Raw genomic sequence first — 23,970 nt, forward strand, 5'->3', positions numbered from 1 at the left:
AATAGTTTTCAGTAGGAATTTGTGCTAGAGTCCCGTAGACCTCTGTTAAGAGTTAATGTTTTGCATTAGGCAACTACAATTACTTCAAGTATACATTTTGATAAAAAAGTACGTTTTTCTGTTCTGGTTATGTTGCGGTATTCTTCGAGCGTTATGTTTTACTCCAAGATATATTGTAAAGAATTTGGATCTCTTCTCTTCGTTACGAATTTCACGTATCATCCAGGGCTTTTCGGAGGGGGCAAGTTTCTACGAATGACTTTATTAATATCCACACCAAAAATCCAATAACCTAATAACGAGTTTTATAGTAATTTTTGGTCGTCGTAACTGCTTACAAATCAACTTCATAATCCATTATTTTAACAAGGACATGTAGAACCGAATAATGAGTTATTATATGGTCACTAGAAGTCGAAAAATGATCTAAAAACATACGTAAATTTATTTTCAATTTCAACACACTCCACATTTTTATCATGCTCTCTGCTGGATTTAAACATGCGAACTTCCGATTTTTAGGCAAACACACTACACACTGTGCCACGCGTACGATCGTTAACGGTTGTGTGAACACATGCATGCACATATGTAGATCAACATACTTGTAATTGTAGATCAACATAATTGTAATTTTGCTAGCAAAATTCGCGTGCTGACTACGAGCTTTGATCGCACAACTCTCGATTTTGTGTCCGGTTACACGCGGTCTGTAACACCGTACTCAATACTAGGTAATGAGTAGAATAAGTAGTTTTGATTGTAACTTTTTCAGTCTACTTGTAATGCAGAAGGTAGATTATTTACATAACTTTTTAATGAGTTATTCGGCTGATGTGGCTCCGAAATTTTTACTGGGATCGGATAGAGTATTAACATTTATATCTATATGTTCGGTGCATTAGAGTTATCTTGTCCTATCCTCGATTTTTTTAGTTTTCCAAATATTGAACAGTCTATTTTGGAATTATTCGGAAACTTATAGGTTTCGCGGGTAACCGTGTTCGTTTAAAACTTATACATATGTATAACTTTACATCTTCCCTCATTTTATAAACAAGGATGATTTTATTTCCCATGTCAAGTTATATTAAATCATGGTGTTTAACTAACCTTAAAGTGCTTGACCCTTTTTTCTCTTATTTTGTGTTAGATAAATGTTTTTTTCGATCTCCTTCCAGCCACTACAGTTCCAACACATCTGGTAGTGTCGACCTCGCCGCACGATAGTGGTTCCCTTCAAGTTTCCGCATTCCCCTTCTGCTGTGTCACGGATTTCTTCTAAAAATCCCGAGATACTGTTGTTGGCCTCTGCCAAAGGATTATGTGAACAATCTCTTCCAAAAACTCAAGCACAAGCATCGATGTCTGATCTTGGGCGATATCATGGTGCAAATATCATGATTGGTTTTTCCACAATTCTGTGTACAACTTTGTGGCAAGAACTTAGAATGTTCCACACCATTGCAGTAGACGTTCATTTTGTCAACTACTTTTAATGCTTCTATTATAATAGAGGAGCAAAACATCTTAACCGGTAAGAAATTTGATTTACTCGGAGAGGCAAAGTAACCTTGTCTTAAAGAACAAAAATTGTGAACGCATAAAATCCATAAAACATCATCTTCAAGGTCAAAATCGGCAAGGTCAAATTTCATTTAAAATTTGTTCTCGGGTTGTGGTCTATAGATATCAAACCAATCAAAATTGTAGCATACAACCAACTACAAAAGTGTACTTTAGATCTCAATAAACAAGTTTCTAGGGAATACGAAATCTGTATAAACGGTTCTTTAGGGTCATAATAGCAAAACAAATAGGAATTTTATCCTGGTTTCTCTGGTTCTGGTCCACAGATACCAAATCGTTCAATATTGAAGAAAAGAATCAACTACAATAATGTTGCAAAGATATAAGTAAACATTTTCTGGAACATACGAACTGTCATTGAAAAGTTCTTAAAGGTCAAAATAGGAAACACTTTAAAAAATATTAAATTTTTTACTTTTTTCATCGTTTCTGGTCCATAGATACCAAACCGTCCAAAATTTAAGAATAAGGGTCAACTAGAAAAATGTTCCTAAGATCTCAGTAAACTACTTTCTAGAATATATGAGCTCAAAGTTCGATTATATTTTCCCATACTTTCCACTTCAGGACCGTAAATACATGACCTTTAAAATTTTCTTGAATTTGGAAGAGTTTATTATTTACAGACCTGAGTAGGGGAAAATGTTAACAATAATAGATTAAAACGTCAACTTAAAAAATAATTCCGAGAATGTTTATATGTTCTGAAAAGTTGTTTATTGTAATCTTAGGTAAATTTTTGTGGTTGACTGTATTCCCTTATTTTGGATGGTTTAGTATTTATGGACCAAACTCTGAGACAAAAGTAAGAAAATCCAATATTTTCTAAGGTGTTTTGTTATTTTGACCTTTAAGGTCACTTAGCAGACAGTTCGTATTTTCCAGAATATTGTTTACTGATATCTTTGCTACATTATTGTAGTTGATTGTTGTCTTGAATATTGAACGGTTAAGTGTCTGTTGACCAGAACAAGAGAAAACAGGAAAAAATCCCTTTTGCTTTCCTACTTTGACCTTTAAAAACCATTTATACAGACTTCGTATGTTCTAAAAATATGCTTATTGAGCTTTAAGGTACGTTTTTGTCGTTGGTGTTGTGCTTCAAATTTGATCGGTTTGATATCTGTAGACAAAAACCCGAGAAAAATGTGAAAAGAAATTACATCTTGATGATTTTGTTCTAGAGGATGAAGTTTGATGGACTTTATGTGTTCACACTTTTTGTTGTTTTAAAAAAGTGCTAGAACTTTGCCTCTGAAATGTATTCAAATTTCCTAACGGTTTGGAAGATATAGTCCTGACAAAATGGCCCCTTTTGACCGGAAAAGTTGATGAGATAGGAAAAAAGGCGAGACACTTGTCTTCTCATTGTTGGTCTTATATCACGCTGCGCTGTCAGAATATGGTTAATAATTTTCGTGTTGCACAGTGAAATGAGGGTTAGGCCGTTTTGGCGTTGAGCACTCTTTTATGTCACACAGTAATTCCGTTATCTAAGCGCTACATTTATGTTGCGTCCCTCCATTTTTTTGTATAAATTGCAGCTTAACCTAATAAATCAACGATCAAGTAAAAAATAATCAGTCGGATTTGCCGGCAGAGATATAACCTCAGCCTGTGACATAATGAAAAGAAGCAAACCAAGTACGGGCTGTTTTCCCAAATAGATTACTGTTGTAATAAGTAAATACTGCTATCTTTATAAATAGAAAACAAATGTCGTTCGTTGGTAATGGCATCAGTTGAGAATGGCTGGAGCGATTTGGATAACTCTTTTTTTTAATGTTCGTCATAACACAATTTAGGTTTCTATGCCCACTTTTTCCAATTTTAATCTTTTCTCCAGCAACTACTGAACTGATTTTCGTGAAATTGTCAGTGAATTTACAGGAATGTCCCCCGGTGAAAATAGGCTACATATTATGTTGAATTTTGGAAGGGGCGGGGTACTTCCCCTATACCCTATTTCTTTCAAAATGCTATATCTTTATAAATAAAAATCAAATGTCGTTCGTTGGTAATGACATCAGTTGAGTACGGCTGGACCGATTTGAATAATTATATTTTGAAGTGTTCGCCATAACCCAAATTAGGTTTTTATGCAAAGTAATTTTTTCCACTCCCACTTTTACGCTCATTTTTTTCATTTTCAATTTTAATTTTTTCTACCTAAACTACTGAACTGATTTCATACAAAAGGTACTGAACCGATTTTATTGAAATTGTCAGGGAATGTACGGGGATGGCAATCTGTGAAAATAGGCTACATACTTTGTTGAATTTCGAAAGGGGTACTTCCCCTATACCCTATTTCTTTTCGTTCGTTGGAAATTGCGTCAGATGAGAACGGCTGGTCCGATTTGGATAATTACTTTTTTTGAAATGTTTGTTTTTAGGTTTTTATGCAATGACTAGCAAAATCCCGCTACTTCATATGCGGAAAGGAAACGAAATATATATAAACAATATTTAATACGGGAATGGTGAATACTGGAGATTCTGTTGTACTAAGACCTATTTTTATTACCAATATTTTTTCGATTGTAGTCAGAATTTAAAAACAAAAAAATTGGCGTATCGCATCCCTTTACAGCTACCATATTGTTAAGGAATTAGATTTAACTAATCTCCGTGTAGACGTTGTTTTATTCCCCGATGCGATTTGTACCAAATAAAACAGGGTTCGTTTTAGATTACGTTTCTACAATGCTTTATTTACTTTATTACACTTATTCAGAACCGACTTTAATTACAAAGCACACAGCCTCTAGTTAGCACGCAGCTCTTATTTAACCGATCTGTTCAGTTCAACGCTTAAAACACAACTACTCCGTCATTGCCATTTCCCCGGTAATTTATACCCCAAAGTCTCCCTGTTCTAGAGTCCTCCAGAACACATATGGCAACATCTCGAATCTGTGCAGCGAACACACAGACGCACATTCGCACTAAGCGAACAACCATACTCACATACATACATGGGGGAATACAATTGGACGACAAGCACAGTAATGACGTAACTTCAACAACAAACAAGTGCAATAAAGAAGTAACAAACTAAACAATTACATGATTGTGGCAAAACAAAACAAAAGCACATTAATGAAAGGTAAAGAACATCTAGAATAATGAAGATAATTCTACATGATAATTGTTGTTGCTTAAATAAAGTAACTGCGTAATAAAACTTTACGTTACAATTCAAATTTTTAAATTAACGGAAATTAAACTAAACTAACTTATACCTATCAGGTACATTCGTAACAATATTTTTTATTTCGAATTTTCAAAACTACGTATCATATTGCAAATTTCAGATTTGACTCCTGGTTTTACCCCTTCACTAACACAGCATTCTCTTCCAGTACGAATTTCCAAACATAAATTTTCGGCCACGTTTTCGTATATCCCCATATAACGGTACCTCTCGACTTAGTATATTTTTAAAGAAGAACAAATGTATATTGTCCAATTTTCTTTAAATTTGGACCTTGAATACTCAGAGGATATAGTTTAATTTAAAAAATCTCCACTTCAATCCACGTTTATTAGAAGAGATATTTTGAAGATTTAGAGTATTTTGAAGATTTTATTCACATTTAACAACCGAAATTCGGAACTTGTGGCATGAAAGGTTAGAAAACTTCTTTACAAAAAATTGTACTTAATCTGACCGGTATATCAAACGTTTCAAAAATTACTTCCTTATATTCAACATATATCCTAATCCCAATTCAGTTTTCCAGTTTTACCAGTTCCTCTGAAACCCATTTGAGGACTATTTAGTAGTTTTTGTATAAATAAGTACGAATTTTCAAAACCTACTCCCTACCTCCACTCTAAACACCAATTGCTAATCTAATACCAAATTTCAAAATTCCAGTTCTACCCTTTACAAAATCACAAATTGTACAAAATTCTATACCAAATACCAAAAGGTACCAAATTTTGTACCATTTAGCACTTTTCGTACACCATTTTCCAAAATGTACTTTCATATCTCAGCTCTATCCGTTCACCTAAACCCAAATTATAGCCAATGTTGTTCAATTTAGCACTTTTCCATTAGTACGAATTTCCAAAACTACCTCAATCCTACACTCCAACAATAATCTGTTCACGCAAATACAAATTATAGCGAATTTCGTACCATTTAGTACTACTTCGAGCACATTAGTACGATTTTCCAAAGCTACCTCCATATCTCAATTCTATATTCCAACAGTAATCTTAATTCCAAATTTCAGGATTCCAGCTCTTCAAATCCAAATCATACTAAACTCACTACCAATTAGGACTTTTCGAACTTTGGTACATCTTTCTTACCCTTCATCAGTGACTTCCATTCCAAATTTCAGGATTCCGGCCCTATTCATTAACCCATACCCAAATTGTACTATATTTAGTACCATTTAGTATTTTTCGTATAATTTTAATTCGAATTTCCGAAAACCCTTTCTTTTTTATTCTCCATCAATGACCTTCATTCCAAATTTCAAGATTCCAGCTCTATCCGTTCACCCAAACCCAAATTGTACTAAATTTAGTACCATTTATTACTTTTCGTACATTTATAGTTCGAATTCCAAAAACTTTCATTTTTACTCTTCATCAGTGATCCTCATTCTAAATTTCAGGATTCCAGCTCTATCCGTTCACCCAAATCCAAATTATACTAAATTTAGTACCATTTAGTACTTTTCGTGCACTTTTAGTTGTAATTTCTAAAAACCTTTCTTTGTTACTCTCCATCAGTGACCCTCATTCCAAATTTCAGGATTCCAGCTCTATTCGTTCACCCAAACCCAAATTGTACTAAATTTAGTACCATTTAGTACTTTTCGTACCTTTATAATTCGAATTTACAAAAACTTTTCATTGTTACTCTTCATCAGTGACCCCCATTCCAAATGTCTGTATTCCAGCTCAATCCGTTCACCCAAATCAAAATTGTACTAAATTTAGTACCATTTAGTACTTTTCGTACCCTTACAGTTCGAATTTCTAAAAACCTTTCATTGGTACTCTTCATCAGTGACCCTCATTCCAAATGCCTGTATTCCAGCTCTATCCGTTCACCCAAATCCAAATTGTACTTAATTTATTACCATTTAGTACTATTCGTGCACTTATAGTTCGAATTTCCAAAAACCTTTCTTTGTTACTCTCCACAAGTTACCCTAATTTCAAATTTCAGGATTCCAGCTCTATCCGTTCACACAAATCCAAATTGTACTAAATTTAGTACCATTTAGCACTTTTCGTACCCTTGTAGTTCGAATTTCCAAAAACCCGTTGGTACATCTTTCTAGCTCTCCATCAGTTACCCTCATTCCAAATTTCAGAATTCTAGCTCTTACCATTTGCCTAATACAAAGGGTACCATATTTAGTACCTTTTAGTACTTTTCGTACCCCTCACCCCTTTTCTCTTTTCTCACCCCTACACACCAACAGCAACCTACACCCAAAATTTCAACTTTCTAGCTTCAGCGGTTTCGTCTGGGCGCTGATGAATCAGTCAGTCAGTCACTCACCTCACTACTCTTTTATATATATAGACAATTTCACAACGCCTACTTTTTTCAATTTTCAATTTTAATCTTTTCTACAAAAACTACGGAACAGATTTTCCTGAAATTGTCAGGGAATGCACAGGCGAGGTACTTCGGGAATTGTCAGGGATTGTACTGGGATAGGATTCATATTTTGTTGAATTTAGAAGAGGGCGGAGGATCTCCCCTATGCCATATTTAAAAAAACGCCACATATTATAGGTTCTTACTTGTTTTAAATATGTTATATCTCCAAAACTACTAACGATTTCAATGAAATTTGCAGCAAATTTCAAGGTTTGGTAATTTATATTTTGTGAATTTCGGAGGAAGTGGGATACCTTCCCCACACCTTTCTTTTACACGCTATATGTGTATGTCAAAATTATGATTATATCGGTTTCAGCATTAATATTGGGAGGCAAGGTACATATTTGGAGCCAAAATCCCGGACCACTATTTATACCCTACACCACTATGTGGTAAGGGGTATTATGTGTTAGTGCATTTGTATGTAACATACAAAAGGAAGCGAGATAGACCCATAGTTCCTTCTAGGGATATACATAGAATCACTTTCTGAGTCGATTTATGCATGTCCGTCCGTCCGTCCGTCCGTTCGCAACATACAGGTCGCATTTGTTGACCGATTTCGCTGAAAACTGGGGAATACCATTTTTTTAGCCATCGGAAGATCAAGTTCGAAGATGGGATATATCGGTCCACGTTTTGGTATAGCCCCCATATAACGGTACCCCCCGATTTACGGTATTTTGACGTTTTCAGCTACATTTTCAGACCGATTTGGCTATAATTTGACATTTAGGGTTCTTAAGTGTCAATAAACATATATAACAAAACTTGTGGACATATGTCCACGTTTTGGTATAGCCCCCATATAACGGTTCTCCCCGATTTGCGGTATTTTGACGTTTTTAGCTACATTTTCAGACCGATTTAGCTATAACTTGACATTTAGGGTTCTTAGGTATCAATAAACTTATATAACAAAAGTTGTGGACATAGGTCCCCGTTTTGGTATAGCCCCCATATAACGGTGCCCCCCGATTTACGGTGTTTTGATGTTTTTAGCTACATTTTCAGACCGATATAGCTATAATTTGACATTTAGGGTTCTTAAGTGTCAATAAACTTATATAACAAAAGTTGTGGACATAGGTCCACGTTTTGGTATAGCCCCCATATAACGGTACCCTCCGATTTGCGGTATTTTTACGTTTTTAGCTACATTTTCAGACCGATGTAGCTATATTTTAACATTTAGGGTTCTTAAGTGTCAATAAACTTATATAACAAAAGTTGTGGACATAGGTCCCCGTTTTGGTATAGCCCCCATATAACGGTGCCCCCCGATTTAATGTGTTTTGATGTTTTTGGCTACATTTTCAGACCGATATAGCTATAATTTGACACTTAGGGTTCCTAAGTGTCAATAAACTTATATAACAAAAGTTGTGGACATAGGTCCCCGTTTTGGTATAGCCCCCATACAACGGTACCCCCGATTTGCGGTGTTTTGACGTTTATAGCTACATTTTCAGACCGATGTAGCTATAATTTGACATTTAAAGTTCTTAAATGTCAATAAACTTATATGACAAAACTTGTGGACATAGGTCCACATTTTGGTATAGCCCCCATATAACGGTTCATTTAAGTTCATATTTTAGTATAGCCCAGATACCTCCGAAATAGCTATTAATGACATTTGAAGTTCCCACGTTATGTACCGATTTTCGATATTTTGAAGATTCTAGCTAAACTTTTTAACCGAATTAGGAGTTATTTGACATTAAAGGCTCCCATCAAAAACTGTCAACATAGGCCCATGTTTTATTATAACCCCTATATAACAGTACCTCCCAATTTCTAGCCCACCAAAAATTGTCAACATACATAGTTAGATATAAGCACCATAAAAAAGGGCCTCCGAATGAAGCATAAATGTACATAAACATTATCTGACATTTTAACGTATCCACTTAAAGTTGGGGACAAGAATGAAAAGTAATTATTCCATTTTAGTTCAGAATATTTTATGGTGGAGGGTATGAAAAGTTCGGCCCGGCCGAACTTAATGCTTGTTTACTAGTTTTAAATATTTAAGTTCGAAGATGGGTTAAATCGGTTATATTGCGTCGTAAGTGCAAATCACTTTGCAAATTTGCACAGCTAAATTTTATTAAATTCTCTCTCGCTCTCTTAAGTTCACTCTAAATTCAATTCAGTGGTGAGCGAAATCGCGAGCGAAGGAAATATACTATTGCATTTTCTTCACGTTTCTTTACTTATTTAAACATTTTTATATATAAATGTCGCCTAAGATCATTAAAACTCCACATTATTAAATTTATATAATAAAAAAAATACATAAACATTGCTTTCTTGATGGTTAAAAAAACAAACAACTTTAAAGTCGCCTAATGCTCACGACTGCTGCAATTTCACATTTTGAACTTTAAAATTTAAGAAAGATTACAATTGTTTTGAATTGTAACATGATTTATTATTACCGTCCCACTGGACCCTGGTACCAAAATTTTAGAAGATGTATCGCTAGGAAAAGTGTTATGAGTTGTTGCTGGATTCGCGAGAGCCATGGCAGCAGGATTAGAACCGTGTGCTTGATATAACATCATTTTTGATACACCGTGCTTTTTCATCAGTTGATTAATGTGTTCACCTAAAATGAAATCCATGAAAATCTGCTTATATTTTCTCTGCTGTTTCCTCTTTAACTTACCTTCAAATTTCCATGATCCTGAGGCCCCCCAGCCTGTGCATATGCCTACATATTGAATGGGGAACATATGTGCGTCATGGAAGATCATAAATGCAGCAGCTTCGCCCTCCCGACCAACTGAGATGGTGTTATTACACCATTGAATCCAGAAACCTCGATATTCATTGCCATTTAAAATGCCGGGTGTGAGTACTTCAACAACATCAGGTTTTTTACAATTTTGACGTATTACAGATTTGGTATTACGCCAACCGCCAATGAATACCTCATACATTGGAAAACTTACACCAGGTTGTGCCGTCAAGGCCAAATGTGCATCATTGGAAGCTTTTATCTTAAAAGTGTAGGCAAAATTGTTGACTGGGAAGAATTGATATTCCAATCTATCAGGGGTGTCGACTGAAATGGACGATACAAAATGGAATTAAATATACTTACAAAATCCACGTTTGTTGTACGGCAGTCTGGTCGATGTATTTCCAAAAGATCTTCGAACAGACCCTAAATTACACAAATGTTGAACTTTTGTGAAGGCGGTACCAATATGGGTCATTTTAGAAGTTAAACTAAATTTGGCCAAAATATTAGGAAATCCACATTTTGGACCTTATTGGTTGCCCCGTTCCAGAGATATTGTAGATACCATTTTAGTGACATTTTTTAGATATTGGTGGAAGTACCGGAAGTTTTGGACTGTCATTGCTCATCTTCGAACTGAAATTATGTTTGGACAAAATATTAAGAAGGCTAAATTTTGGACAAAATCGGTTGAGCAGTTCGATAGTTATAGTGCTCTCCAGTCACTACATATGGTGCCATATGGGTGTTTAACACCTTTCGGGCTTTTTTCTCAAGAAGTATGGACTGGACCCCTGAAAAAAAGTTTACCGTCGCAATTGAGGTAGCTAATGTAAGTTGCTTCGACAAAAATCAAAGTGATTCGAGAGCCGGTCTTAAAGTACCTGATCTATGTCAGGTAGGTATATTAGGTTGTGTAAAGTATGGACCAAATCGGTCAATCCCTTCAAGAGTTATCGTGCGCACAACTTTTCCCAACATTTTTTAAACTTTAAAACCTTAGACTAAGTTTAAACAAAATATTATGAAAGCCAATGTTGAACCGAGTTTGCAGATCCGATCAAGAGTTATCTTGCGCTCCAACCACTACACTCGGTGCCATAGGTGTTTTTTCAACTTTCAGGCTATTTTCTCAGGAAGTATGGACTTGCCCCTGGTAAAACTTGTACCGTTGTATGGAAGGCAGTGGGTAAAGGTTGTTACAATAAAATTCAAAGCGATTCGAGAGCAGGTCCTAAACTAAACTTTTCAGATTTTTTGTGTGGGAGATACCCGAAGGAGTGGACAAATATTGTCCATATTCGAACATGATATCTGGTAGGTTTATTGGGATGTGTAAAGTATGGCCCAAATTGGTTACTCCCTTAAAGAGTTTAGTGCGCACAAATGTTTTAAACATTTTCGAACTTTTGTGGGGGAGGTACCTAAGGAGTTAACCGATATAAGCCATCTTCGAAATTAAACTAAGTTTGGACAAGATATTACAAAAGCCAATTTTGGGCCGGATCGGCTGATCCATTCGAGAGTAATTGCACGCTCCAACCAGCCAGACAGACAGACGGACATGACTAAATCAACAGAAAATTGTCTGAAACGGATTTTTCCCAAACATACTTAGGGTCTAAAACCATTATTTTGATAAGACGCATTTTGCCTGTATGTAAGTTAGCACAAATCCTGAGAGTATAAAAACATATTCGGATACCTTTCTGACAGAACTACAACATTTTGGTTAACTGCAGTTTAGGCGGTAAAGTTTTTTATTCGTGGGAAATTCTACGCATCGTGACATAATGGTCCAAAAGTTCTAAAAAAATTCACGGCGAACAAATGAAGTGCCAAATGGACACTATAACTATCGAAGGCAGTGATTGACATTGGCCCACAACTTTTGTGCACCGTAAAATTTCTTTCACACTTAAGTCATGGATCATCACGGTTCACTTCTTCGGAAACATCCAACACAAAATTTCCAAATTTGTAACAAATATGCAGTATATGGGGCATGCATAGGATAGTTTTGAAATATTTACAGCAGTTAGTCCTCGCGGTTCATATTACGGCTGAATAACTTTTATCAAGCTAACTCCATACTGGCTAAGAAAATTGTACCCTAAAGCAGTAAAGGTTGGAGACACCCTTTACAGCTTTAGGATCAATTTAAAGTTCAAAGAGTTAGGCCTAAGAACAGGTTGTAACCTATTCACGGATATTTTAAGCAGACCCGGGTCCGCGATGCTGGTCCGTCGTACTGAGTTTTAATGACAAAAATTTAAAATTTATTTGCAAGCCTATGTACTCATGAATTTAGCAGATATAGCTATTATAAAACAATAGGCCCCTGAAATTCATCTACAAATATAAGCCGGACCAGCCGTTCTCAACTGATGCAATTACCAACGAACGACATTTGATTTTTATTCATATAGATATAGCATTTTTAAAGAAATAGGGTATAGGGGAAGTTCCCCTCCCCTTCCGAAATTCAACAAAGTGTATAGCATTTGAAAGAAATTCAACATAATATGTAGCCTATTTTCACCGGTGGACATCCATGTAAATTCCCTAACAATTTCAGGAAAATCAGTTTAGTAGTTTCTGGAGAAAAGAGTAAAATTACCAAATTACAACCAATTCTGTGGTCAAATGGGTCTAATACATTCAAAATGTATTAAAATGACGCGTACTTTATAAGAGGCCTTATATGGGGGCTATACCAAAACGTGGACCTATATAACCCAACTTTGGCAGGAATATTTTTTGGCCTCTGGAGACACAAAGTACCAAATTACATTAAATTCGGTGGTAAAATGGGCCAAATATCTTAAAAATTCCTTAAAACGACGACGCGTCACGCGTCATTTTGTACGGGGGCTATACGAAAGCGTGGACCTACATATCCCGTTTTCAATACCAAAAGTCCTACGTAAATATAACATATTTTCCCAAAATTTCATCCACCTACGTAAAACCGTTCGAACGCTAGAGTGATTTCCACAGACGGACAGACGGACGCACATGGCTATATCGATGTAGAATTGCACGCTGATCAGGAATGTATATACTTTGTGGGGTCTACAATGATTATTTCGAGTAGTTACAAACGTAGTGACAAACTTAATATACCCCCATCCTATGGTGGAGGGTATAAAAAAGTGGGCCTGGTAAATTTTTTTACATAAAATCCTAAGTGGGATTATGACGAACATTAAAAGAAAGAATTATCCAAATCGGTCCGGTCCGGTAATGTAGCAAAGATATCAGTAAACAATTTTCTGGAAAGTACGAACTGTCTGCGAAGTGTCCTTAAAGGTCAAAATAACAAAACACTTTAGAAAATATTCGATTTTCGAATACCAAACCCTCCAACTTTACAGAACATGTCATGGTAGAACAAATACAAGGTAAAGTTAATACTACAACAAATACAACTCGAACAACAACCACAAAGGAATTTGTTTTTGTTTGTAAACCTTAGTGTCAACGTAAATGTAAACCAAACAAGGAAATGTCTGTAAATTATTGGAATTTAAAAAACTAATAATTTTTCACATTTGATTGAATATTTTGGAAAACATGAATGAAAACTCGTTAGATTTTCAATTTGAATGTTTCCATATCATTCCACTAAATGCATAATTTCTCGCAGAAAGTAGAATACTTGCAAAAATGTTTCGGGTCGCTGGTAATTCATTGAAAAAAGAGAAGATGTTTCAATCATTTGCTTTTGAAAACAAAAAAGCACATGTTTATTAGGGCTTTATTCTTTTCAAGTTTAAGAAAATACCACACATATTAACAAATATTGTACCGCCTCTATAAGCGGTGTTTTAGTGTGCGGCATGTCGTTCGGACCTGGAGGAGGTTACATGTCAATGATATGAAGCCGTCTATAGTTTTTTTTTTTCTGATGAATAAATTTGTTCTTCAAAAATATATATCCCTAATATACATCGAACATAGAAATAAATACATAAAATGTCGAATGGAATTTGACATTAACACTACAACCCAGTTCAGTCAGCTGGGTATTGCTGCTACCTTTTCTTGTTCTACCATGAGAACATGTAAACATTCTCGAAATGACGTTTTAAGCTGAAATTCACAAACAAATCAATTACACTTTACAACAAAATTGAAATTTTTTTAAAATTACAAGAAACCCCGCACAGATTATGAAAGAGGACTGAAAAAAGAGGACACGTGTATCGGCGTTTTGAAAGTTTACGTCGAGAAGTAACCTAAATAGGCGTGGCAAGTTAAGCCCATTTCTACAGGTATTGAAATATTCGACATCAGATTTTTTGGAATCCTTGTATTTTACGTATAAATTGTCTTTGGCAATATTACTGACAACAATGCGGAGTATCTTTTTATGAAAAAAATTAACCCTCATGCTAGTCACTAAAGGGGTCTTTTTGGTCCATTTTTTCAAAAACGTTTAAAATCTCCTTTAACATGAGATCGTATCAGTCTAAATCGTATCTAACCGCCAGGAATCTGCCAAAAGTAAAATCACGTTTTAGGGTTAATGTTGTACTTTATCTGAGTTTATTAAGTTTTGTCCCACAAATCTTCATTCTAGATAGAAGATGTCAGAAACAAAAATATTCTCCATCAAATTTCAATATAAGTCGCTGAATAAATGAAATATGTATTTACAATATATATCAAGAAAATATATACATCAAGTTTGCCAACAAAACATCCAAATATTTTTTGAATAAATTAGTTTTGTACTTTTTTCTGGTTGATGCATGAAAGTAACATGAAATTTAGTTTTAGACGAAAGTTGCTAAAAAAAAAAAATATTCTACACAAAATTTCACTATAAGTCCCAGAACAAACTGTATATCTAGGTAAAACACTTTGTTAAGAAAATGACGTTACAAAATTAGATATTATAGGTAGAAATTATTTGTTAAACTTTTGGACTCCTAATTAAAGTTTATTCCATACTGAGTCAAAATCTACTAAAATACTTCACTTTTTGAGGATTGTGTCAAAAGAAGAAATATTCCAAATCAAATTTCCTTATGATTCTATGAACAAATGAAATTTGTAGCTATAATATTTAACATCTCCCGAAGCCTTTGCTTTTTATATATGACTAGCAAATGCCCGCTACTTCGTATGCGGAAAGGGGACAAAATATATATAAACAATATTTAATACGGGAATGGTGAATACTTGAGATTCTGTTGTACTAAGACCTATTTTTATTACCAATATTTTTTTCGATTGTAGTCAGAATTTACAAAAAAAAAATCTGCCGTTTCGCATCCCTACACAACTACCATATTTTTTATTTCGAATTTCCAAAACTACGTATCATATTGCAAATTTCAGATTTGACTCCTGGTTTTAACCCTTCACTAACACAGCATTCCCTTCCAGTACGAATTTCCAAACACTAAACTTTATCTCACGCCTTCACAACAACAATCACGCACATTTACAATGCAAGGTTCTAGCTTTAGCGGTTTCGCCCAGAACCCGAATAGGTCCGTTAAATTTTCGGCATTCAAAATGGCCATAAAAATCCAAAATGGCTTTAAAAATCCACGTTTTCGTATATTCCCATATAACGGTACCTCTTGACTTAGTGTATTTTTAAAGAAGATCAAATGTATATTGTCCAATTTTCTTTAAATTTGGACCTTGAATACTCAGAGGATATAAAAGTTTAATTTAAAAAATGCCCACTTCAATCCACGTTTACTAAAAAGGTATATTGAATATTTAGAGTATTTTGAAGATCTTTTGCACATTTTAGAAAAACTTTTTTACAAAAAATTTTACTTAATGTGCAAGGGTATGTCAACCGTATATAACGGAAAATTTTTTGGAGGCATTTCAATTTAGGCTTTTTTATTATCAGGTGGTAAATAACTTCTAGTTAACAAAATTGTCGCATTGGATATCGTTTTCAAATTTACATACCAATGCGGTCAGAACAAAAAATTTTTGAAAAGATACTTCACCTTTGACTACTTAATTTCAGTACATTATTTAGAATCGCCTTGGCGTTAACATCAAATCAATGGAACAATATTCAGTAAAATTTTTCAAACTCAGAACTTTGTCTCAAATTTTAAAGCGATCTTCATAACAAATATTTTTCCATTTCGTATTTTTTTACAAATAGCGTATTTCCAAATTATATAATCCCAGCTTTGTTCCTACACCCAACACCAAATTTAGTACCTTAACTGTTTACACAATACCAAAATGGGTTTGGTACCAACATGTTACCCAACTTTCCGTACACGTAGGTAAACGTTTCAAAAATTACTTCCTTATATTCAACATATATCCTAACCCCAATTCACTTTTCCAGCTTTATATGTTCCCCTGAAACCAATTATGGCACTATATTTAGTACTGTTTGTATAAATAAGTACGAATTATCAAAACCTCCTCCATACCTTCACTCTAAACACCAATTGCTAATCTAGTACCGAATTTCAAAATTCCAGTTCTACCCTTTACAAAGTCACAAATTGTACAAAATTCTCTACCATACAGCAAATACCAAAAGGTACCAAATTTTGTACCATTTAGCACTTTTCGTACACGATTTTCCAAAATGTACTTTCATATCTCAGCTCTATCCGTTCACCTAACCCCAATTTACAGCCAATGTAGTTCCATTTAGCACTTTTCCATGAGTATGAATTTCCAAAACTACCTCAATCCTCACTCCAACAGTAATCTGTTCACGCAAATACAGCGAATTCCGTACCAGTTAGTACTGCTTCGTTCACATTAGTACCATTTTCCAAAGCTTCCCCCATATCTCAATTCTATATTCTAACAGTAATCTTAATTCCAAATTTCAGGATTCCAGCTCTTCAAATCCAAATCCAAATCATACTAAACTCACTACCATTTAGGACTTTTCGACCTTTGGTACATCTTTCTTACTCTTAATCAATGACCCCCATTCCAAATTTCAGGATTCCGGCCCTATTCGTTAACCCATATCTAAATTGTACTATATTTAGTACTATTTAGTACTTTTCGTATACGTTTAGTTCGAATTCCAAAAACCTTTCATTTTTACTCTTCAACAGTGATTCTCATTCCAAATTTCAGGATTCCAGCTCTATCAGTTCACCCAAATCCAAATTGTACAAAATTTAGTACCATTTAGTACTTTTCGTGCACTTATAGCTCGAATTTCTAAAAACTTTTCTTTGTTACTCTCCATCAGTAACCCTCATTACAAATTTCAGGATTTAAGCTCAATCCGTTCACCCAAATCCAAATTGTACTAAATTTAGTACCATTTAGAACTTTTCGTACACTTATAGTTCGAATTTACAAAAACCTTTCTTTGTTACTCTCCACCACTGACCCTAATTTCAAATTTCAGGATTCCAGCTCTATCCGTTTACCCAAATCCAAATTGTACTAAATTTAGTACCATTTAGTACTTTTCGTACCCTTATAGTTCGAATTTCCAAAAACCTTCATTGTTACTCTTCATCAGTGACACCCATTTCAAATGAATGTATTCCAGCTCTATCCGTTCACCCAAACCCAAATTGTACTAAATTTAGTACCATTTAGTACTTTTCGTGCACTTATAGTTCGATTTTCTAAAAACCTTTCTCTGTTACTCTCCATCAGTGACCCTCATTACAAATTTCACGATTCCAGCTCTATACGTTCACCCAAATCCAAACTGTACTAAATTTAGTACCATTTATTACTTTTCGTACACTTATAGTTCTAATTCCAAAAACCTTTAATTTTTACTCTTCATTAGATTCCATCTCTATTCGTTCACCCAAATCCAAATTGTACTAAATTTAGTACCATTTAGTACTTTTCATACCCTTTTAGTTCGAATTTACAAAAACCTTTCATTGTTACTCTTCATCGGTAACCCCCATTCCAAATGTCTGTATTCCAGCTCAATCCGTTCACCCAAATCAAAATTGTACTAAATTTAGTACCATTTAGTACTTTTATTTATTTATTTATTCAATTTAACATGTATAACAAAGCCAACAGGCCAATTAATGAAATACAAAATGCTTATACCAGTGACTCACTACTCCAACAAAAGGACAAACGTCCAAAATAAATACAATAGTAACGTAATGAAGAGAAAAAAACTTAAAATAAAGGACTATTAGTTACTAAAAAATTAAAATTAAACGCGTATATCATAAATGAAAAACACAATGCATCACACAGTGAGGTACCCTTATAGTTGGAATTTCCAAAAACCTTTCATTGTTACTCTTCATCAGTGACCCTCATTCCAAATGTCTGTGTTCCAGCTCTATCCATTCACCCAAATCCAAATTGTACTAAATTTAGTACCATTTAGTACTATTCGTGCACTTATAGTTCGAATTTCCAAAAACTTTTCTTTGTTACTCTCCACAATTGACCCTAATTTAAAATTTCAGGATTCCAGCTCTATCCGTTCACACAAATCCAAATTGTACTAAATTTAGTACCATTTAGTACTTTTCGTACACATTTGTAAGATTTTCCAAAAAGATTTAATTACATCAACACCACTTCCCAACCTTGATTTCCATACCAAATTCCATGATTCTAGCTATATCCGTTCAAAATATACAATTGGTACTAAATTTTAGTACTTTTCGTCAATTTTCCAAAAACCCTTTGGTACATCTTTCTAGATCTCCATCAGTTACAGGTAGTTTACACTATCTATCAATGTCATATGACACGAAATAAAAGCATTCCATATCTACCCACGGAGACAATGTGGAGACGTAATTTTATTATATTTTTGTTTGGGGTAGACGCACAGAATAAATGGCGTAAGGAAAATCTCCAATATTCCACATATTACTGAATATACAACGATGGAAAATGTCATGTCATATGACATTTACATATAGTGTAAACTACCCCTTACCCTCATTCCAAATTTCAGAATTCTAGCTCTTACCGTTTCCCTAATACAAAGGGTACCATATTTAGTACCTTTTAGTACTTTTCGTACACTTCTGGGTCGAATTTCCAAAAACCCAGCCTTATCTCACCCCTACACACCAACAGCAACCTACACCCAAAATTTCAACTTTCTAGCTTCAGCGGTTTCGTCTGGGCGGTGATGAATCAGTCAGTCAGTCAATCAGTCAGTCAGTGAATACCTCACCTCACTGCTCTTTTGTATATATAGATTTAGGACCATATTCTACCGTTTTTATTCACATTTTCCTTATCTGCGGTCACAAAATACATTTTATTGATGTTTTTTCATAATAAATTCTTTCAGAAGATTATGTGTGCTCGATCCAAACTTTAATATCTATGGTGAATATATATAGGGAAAATATTGACCACCCAGATCGGACTTTGTAAAATTACGTATTTTAGTAATATAAACTAAAATAAAGTCATCAGGATAAGTCTTAGGTTCCTGACATTGTATGCGAAAATTCGGGGATTGTCTACGGCTATTGTTCAGTGAATATATATCTGACATACGAGTCCTAACATCCATGATTTTGGCAAAGACACTTTATACGTAAAATGCAAGGATTCCAAGAAATCTGATGTCGAATATTTCAAAACCAGTAGAAATGGACGGAACTTGCCACGCCTATTTAGGTTACTTCTCGACGTAAACTTTCAAAACACCGATACACGTGTCTCCTTCTTTTCGGCCCTCTTTCATAATCTGGCCGAATTATCTTGTAATTATTTTTTGTGTTGTACAGTGTTATTGTTAACATTTTCCCCTACTCAGGTCTGTAAATAACAAACTCTTCCAAATGAATGGGAAAATATAATCAAATTGCAATGATGTAAGGGGTCTTGAAGTATCCCAGCAAAATAAATTGGAAGTAGTGCAATGTGGACTAGTTCTGTCACGGCATGTTTTGATGCAGTTCAACCGGAGTCGTGAAAAATGCACTCCAGTCCTCACATATTAACCGCATTTGGATGCAATCCAAAGAATCACATCCACTTGTCACATTTTAACAACATCCGGATGCAGTTCAACGGAGTCGTGAAAAAGGCACTCCGTCCGCTACATCTTATTAGCAGTTGTTAGAGATCCCTACATGTACATAAATCAGTTTGTATATCTCTACAGGCAGCGGAATACATTTTCCAAAAAGAGATAAGCGTGTTAACATTTCCAAACATTTGTTAATACAAACTAAATAATATTTAATTTGTGAACATTTTTCCGGCAACTCACGAGAAGAAAATTTCCCAATGGAGTGCTGTTGGAGTACATGTCGAAATCTTAACTGGTGATGGGAAGACAACCCATTTAGCAGATGAAGCAAAAACAGTTCAGCTTGGATTAAATGGAGAGCGAAGGAAACACACATGTTTGCGATTGAATTCAATGGAGAATTTTCATAATTTGTGTTAATGTAATAAAGTTCTTAATATTTTTGATTTACACAAATAATGCATTTTATTTGTTCTGGCATATTTTGTAATGGCTTGCACAATTTCCGCAGAATGCCTGTATTAAAATGCAGTGCCAAAGGGTCAGTTAAAATGCAGTGCAATGGAGTGCCTCTTTCCGTAGTCGCGCTCTTCTAAAAATCATGAGTTAAAATGCATAATTTGATGCACTTCCAGATCACTTGTACATATCATTTAACTGCCTCTTTGGAGGCAAACTTTTTGCTGGGATTTGGCTACCTTTGGTCAGAAAAATTTAATACCTATAAATAAATGTCGGTTTAATACAAAATTTAACTTGTTGAAGAAACATGTACGTACATATGTTTATGAGACGCTCAGCGTCAAAACGGCCTAACCCGCATGTTCAAAAAAATCAAATTGACTATAAAGATTTAGCCGACACCATTTGAAATAAATTCTAATAAAATTTATTTTGCATTGTTTTAGCAGGTAGTACGTATAATCTACTGTTACATAATGCAATAGGGAGTTCCTTTAGTATTTCAGTATTTCAAAAGGTTCTAGATAGATCTTTATAGCCTGTTTGATTTTCTGAAAATGTGTGTTAGGCCGTTTTGGCGCTGAGCCGTGAGTCGGTGTATGACGGTGTATACATACACTTTATCTCTGGTATGTTATCATGTTTATGGCATGTTTTCATATATGACCGAAAGCAAACAAATATGTCGCTATAATATAAAATAAACTTCGTGGAAAACTACTGACCAGGGGTAGTGGTGAAAGGTATTACATGGTCGAAAATTGTGGCTAAAATTTTCAAAACATCGAAAATAGGAGGGTATCGTTCTATGGGGCTAAAAGAAGACTTGGGCCTATTTCGACAAATTTCTGGTGAAAAGTTGAAAACTAAGTACCAAATTTAAACTATTTCGGTGCATTTTCCGAACATTTTTGAAGTTTTGTGGTGAGGTACCTGAAAGAGTGGACCGATATGGCTTATCTTCGAATTTAAACTATGCTTGGACAAAATATTACGAAGGCCAAATTTTAGACCGAATCGGCAGATCCGTTCTAGAGTTATCTTGCGCTCGATCCAATACACACGGTGTCATAGGGTCTTTTTGCTTTTTCAGGCTATTTTCTCAGGAAGTATGGACTTGCCCCTGATGAAGCTTGTACCGTCGTATGTGGGGCAATGAATACAAGTTGATGCAACAACAAGTAAAAAAGTGTCAGTCGGCTTTGCCTACAGAGGTATACCTCAGCCAATGTGAATTGAAACTTTCGTCTAGGGACAGATAGAATGTATTTAGCGTCTCTTCAGAATTTTGTGCCCCTTTTTCAACATTTGAACTTGCCGACAAAAATGTGACAACACAAATGTTGAACTTTTGTGGGGGAGGTACCCTTAGGGAGGACCGATATGGGTCATTTTAGAAGTTAAACTAAATTTTGACAAAATATTAGGAGATCCAAAGTGTGGACCAAATTGGTTGCACCATTCAAGTGATATCGTCCTAACATTTTAGTGGAATTTTTTAAATATTGGGGAGAAGTACCGGAAGTTGGAACCGGTATTGCCCCATGAAACTAAGTTTGGATAAAATATGACGAAGACCAAATGTTGCACCAAATCGGTAGAACAGTTCGAGAGCCACATATGGTCACATAGGGCTTTTTACACCTTTCGGGATGTTTTCCCAAGAAATATGGACCTGCCCCTGACGGACTTTTACCGTCGTAATGGAGGTAGCGAATGCAAATCGCTTCAACAAAAAATCAAACTGATTCGAGAGTAGGTCTTAAAGTGAACTTATCCGAAATTTTATGTGGGAGGTGCCCAAAGGAGTGGACAAATATAGTCCATATTCGAACCTGATCTATATCTGGTATATATATTACGATGTGCAGAGTATGGATTACATCAGCCACTCCCTTCAAGAGTTATCGTGCCCATATTTTTTCCGAAGATTTTTGAATTTTTGTGAGGGAGGTACCTGAAGGAGTGGACCGACATGGTTTATCTTCGAACTTATACTATGTTTGGACAAAATATTACGAAGGCCAAATGCTGGACCGAATTGGCAGATCCGTTCGAGATTTATCTTGAGCTCCAACCACTACACACGGTGTCATAGGGGGTTTTTGCACCTTTCAGGCTATTTTCTCAAGAAGTATGGACTTGCCCCTTATGAAACTTGTAGCGTCGTATGGTGGACGGCGAATACAAGTTGTTACAACAAAAAATGAAAGCGATTCGACAGCAAGTCCTAAACTGAACTTTTTCGAAATTTTGTGTGTCCATTGAGTCCATATTTAAACTTCATCTAAGTCTGGTAGAACTTTCACGATGTACAAAATGTGGGCCGAATCGGTTACTCCCTTCAAGAGTTATCGTGTGCACAAATTTTCCGAAAAATTTCGAACTTTTGTGGGGGAGGTACCGGAAGGAACGGACCTATATAACCCATCTTCGAACTTAAACTAAGATTGGGCAAAATATTACGAAAGCCAAATTTTGAACCGAATCGGTTGCTCCGTTCGAGAGTTATCGGCACACCAGCCAGACAGACGGACAGACAGACAGACGGACGGACATGGCTAAATCAACTCCAAATTATCTGAAACACATTTCGTCCAAACATACTTGGGGTCTAAAACCATTATTTCGGTGAGGCACATTTTGCCCGTATGAATGTGTTTATACCCTCGATTGCATAAATGCTGAGGGTATAAAAATACAAAATTTCACCCAATAGTTGACCTTTCAATTCGTAAATTATTATGTGATGATCAGAAAAATTGCAAGCTTCTTCAATTGTAATAGTTATATTGAATTTAAGTGAAAATTAATAGATTGTTTCCGGATAGGTAGTTACGTGGTGATAATAGATTTCGTTATATTATTTTGTTTGTTGCACTAGTTAATATAGTTTCTAAACACACCGATAAGCATTATTTTCTTAGTTTTTTTTCATTCACAAGCAAATTTATTTAAGTTCTGCCTTGAAGTAACCTCAATTCACTACTAACTAACGATTGTAATCTACTTTCAATTAAAACTCTGTTGAGGCAATAATTAAATATTTATTTTTGTTATCTTTATTGGTTTTGTTAAAGCACTACTCCTTATAATGGTAGAAAAACAACGATTGAACACAGATCACACCAAACCACATTTAAATGGGGTACGAGTATTTTTTTCTTCTGTTATCATAATTTTTTAATAAACAATATGTGTATATATATGGCAATATTTAATTGTTCAATATCGACGTAATATCATGATCGAGAAACCGCAGTGAATCATTACTGTTATAAATACGACAAGTAATATATTTTTGCGTTCAGATACAGTCATATACACATTTATACCCTCAGCATTTATGCTAACAAGGGTATATACACGTTCATACGGGCAAAATGTGCCTCACCGAAATAATGGTTTTAGACCCCAAGTATGTTTGGACAGAATGCGTTTCAGACAATTTGGTGTTGTCTGTCCGTCCGTTTGGCTGGCTGGAACGCACGATAACTCTCGAACGGATCAACCGATTCGGTCCAAAATTTTTCTTTCTTAATATTTTGTCTAAATTTA

General features: G+C 35.0%; 1 protein-coding gene across 1 annotated transcript; it reads right to left on the bottom strand.

Annotated features, from left to right (window-relative positions):
- Window positions 1-9,298: 9,298 nt before the first annotated feature.
- On the bottom strand, window positions 9,299-23,497 carry LOC141400110 (C3 and PZP-like alpha-2-macroglobulin domain-containing protein 8). Its single transcript, XM_073979546.1, has 3 exons — window positions 23,319-23,497; window positions 9,909-10,307; window positions 9,299-9,848 (listed from the first exon to the last, which is right to left on the bottom strand). Exons 1-3 carry the CDS (start codon window positions 23,326-23,328, stop codon window positions 9,631-9,633), a joined length of 627 nt encoding a protein of 208 aa, XP_073835647.1. The 5' UTR covers window positions 23,329-23,497; the 3' UTR covers window positions 9,299-9,630.
- Between the last annotated feature and the right edge of the window lie 473 nt (window positions 23,498-23,970).

The sequence above is a fragment of the Musca autumnalis genome, unplaced genomic scaffold (assembly GCF_047663935.1).
Source record: "Musca autumnalis isolate F117 unplaced genomic scaffold, ASM4766393v1 scaffold_3, whole genome shotgun sequence".
In the NCBI taxonomy this organism is placed as follows: Eukaryota; Metazoa; Arthropoda; class Insecta; order Diptera; family Muscidae; genus Musca; species Musca autumnalis.

Bases quoted from the DNA above. Each gene is read 5' to 3' on its own strand.
- LOC141400110 (XM_073979546.1), bottom strand. The intron at 9,849-9,908 runs GTAAGTTAAAGA...ATTTCATTTTAG, and splicing joins AGGATCATGGAAATTTGAAG to GTGAACACATTAATCAACTG.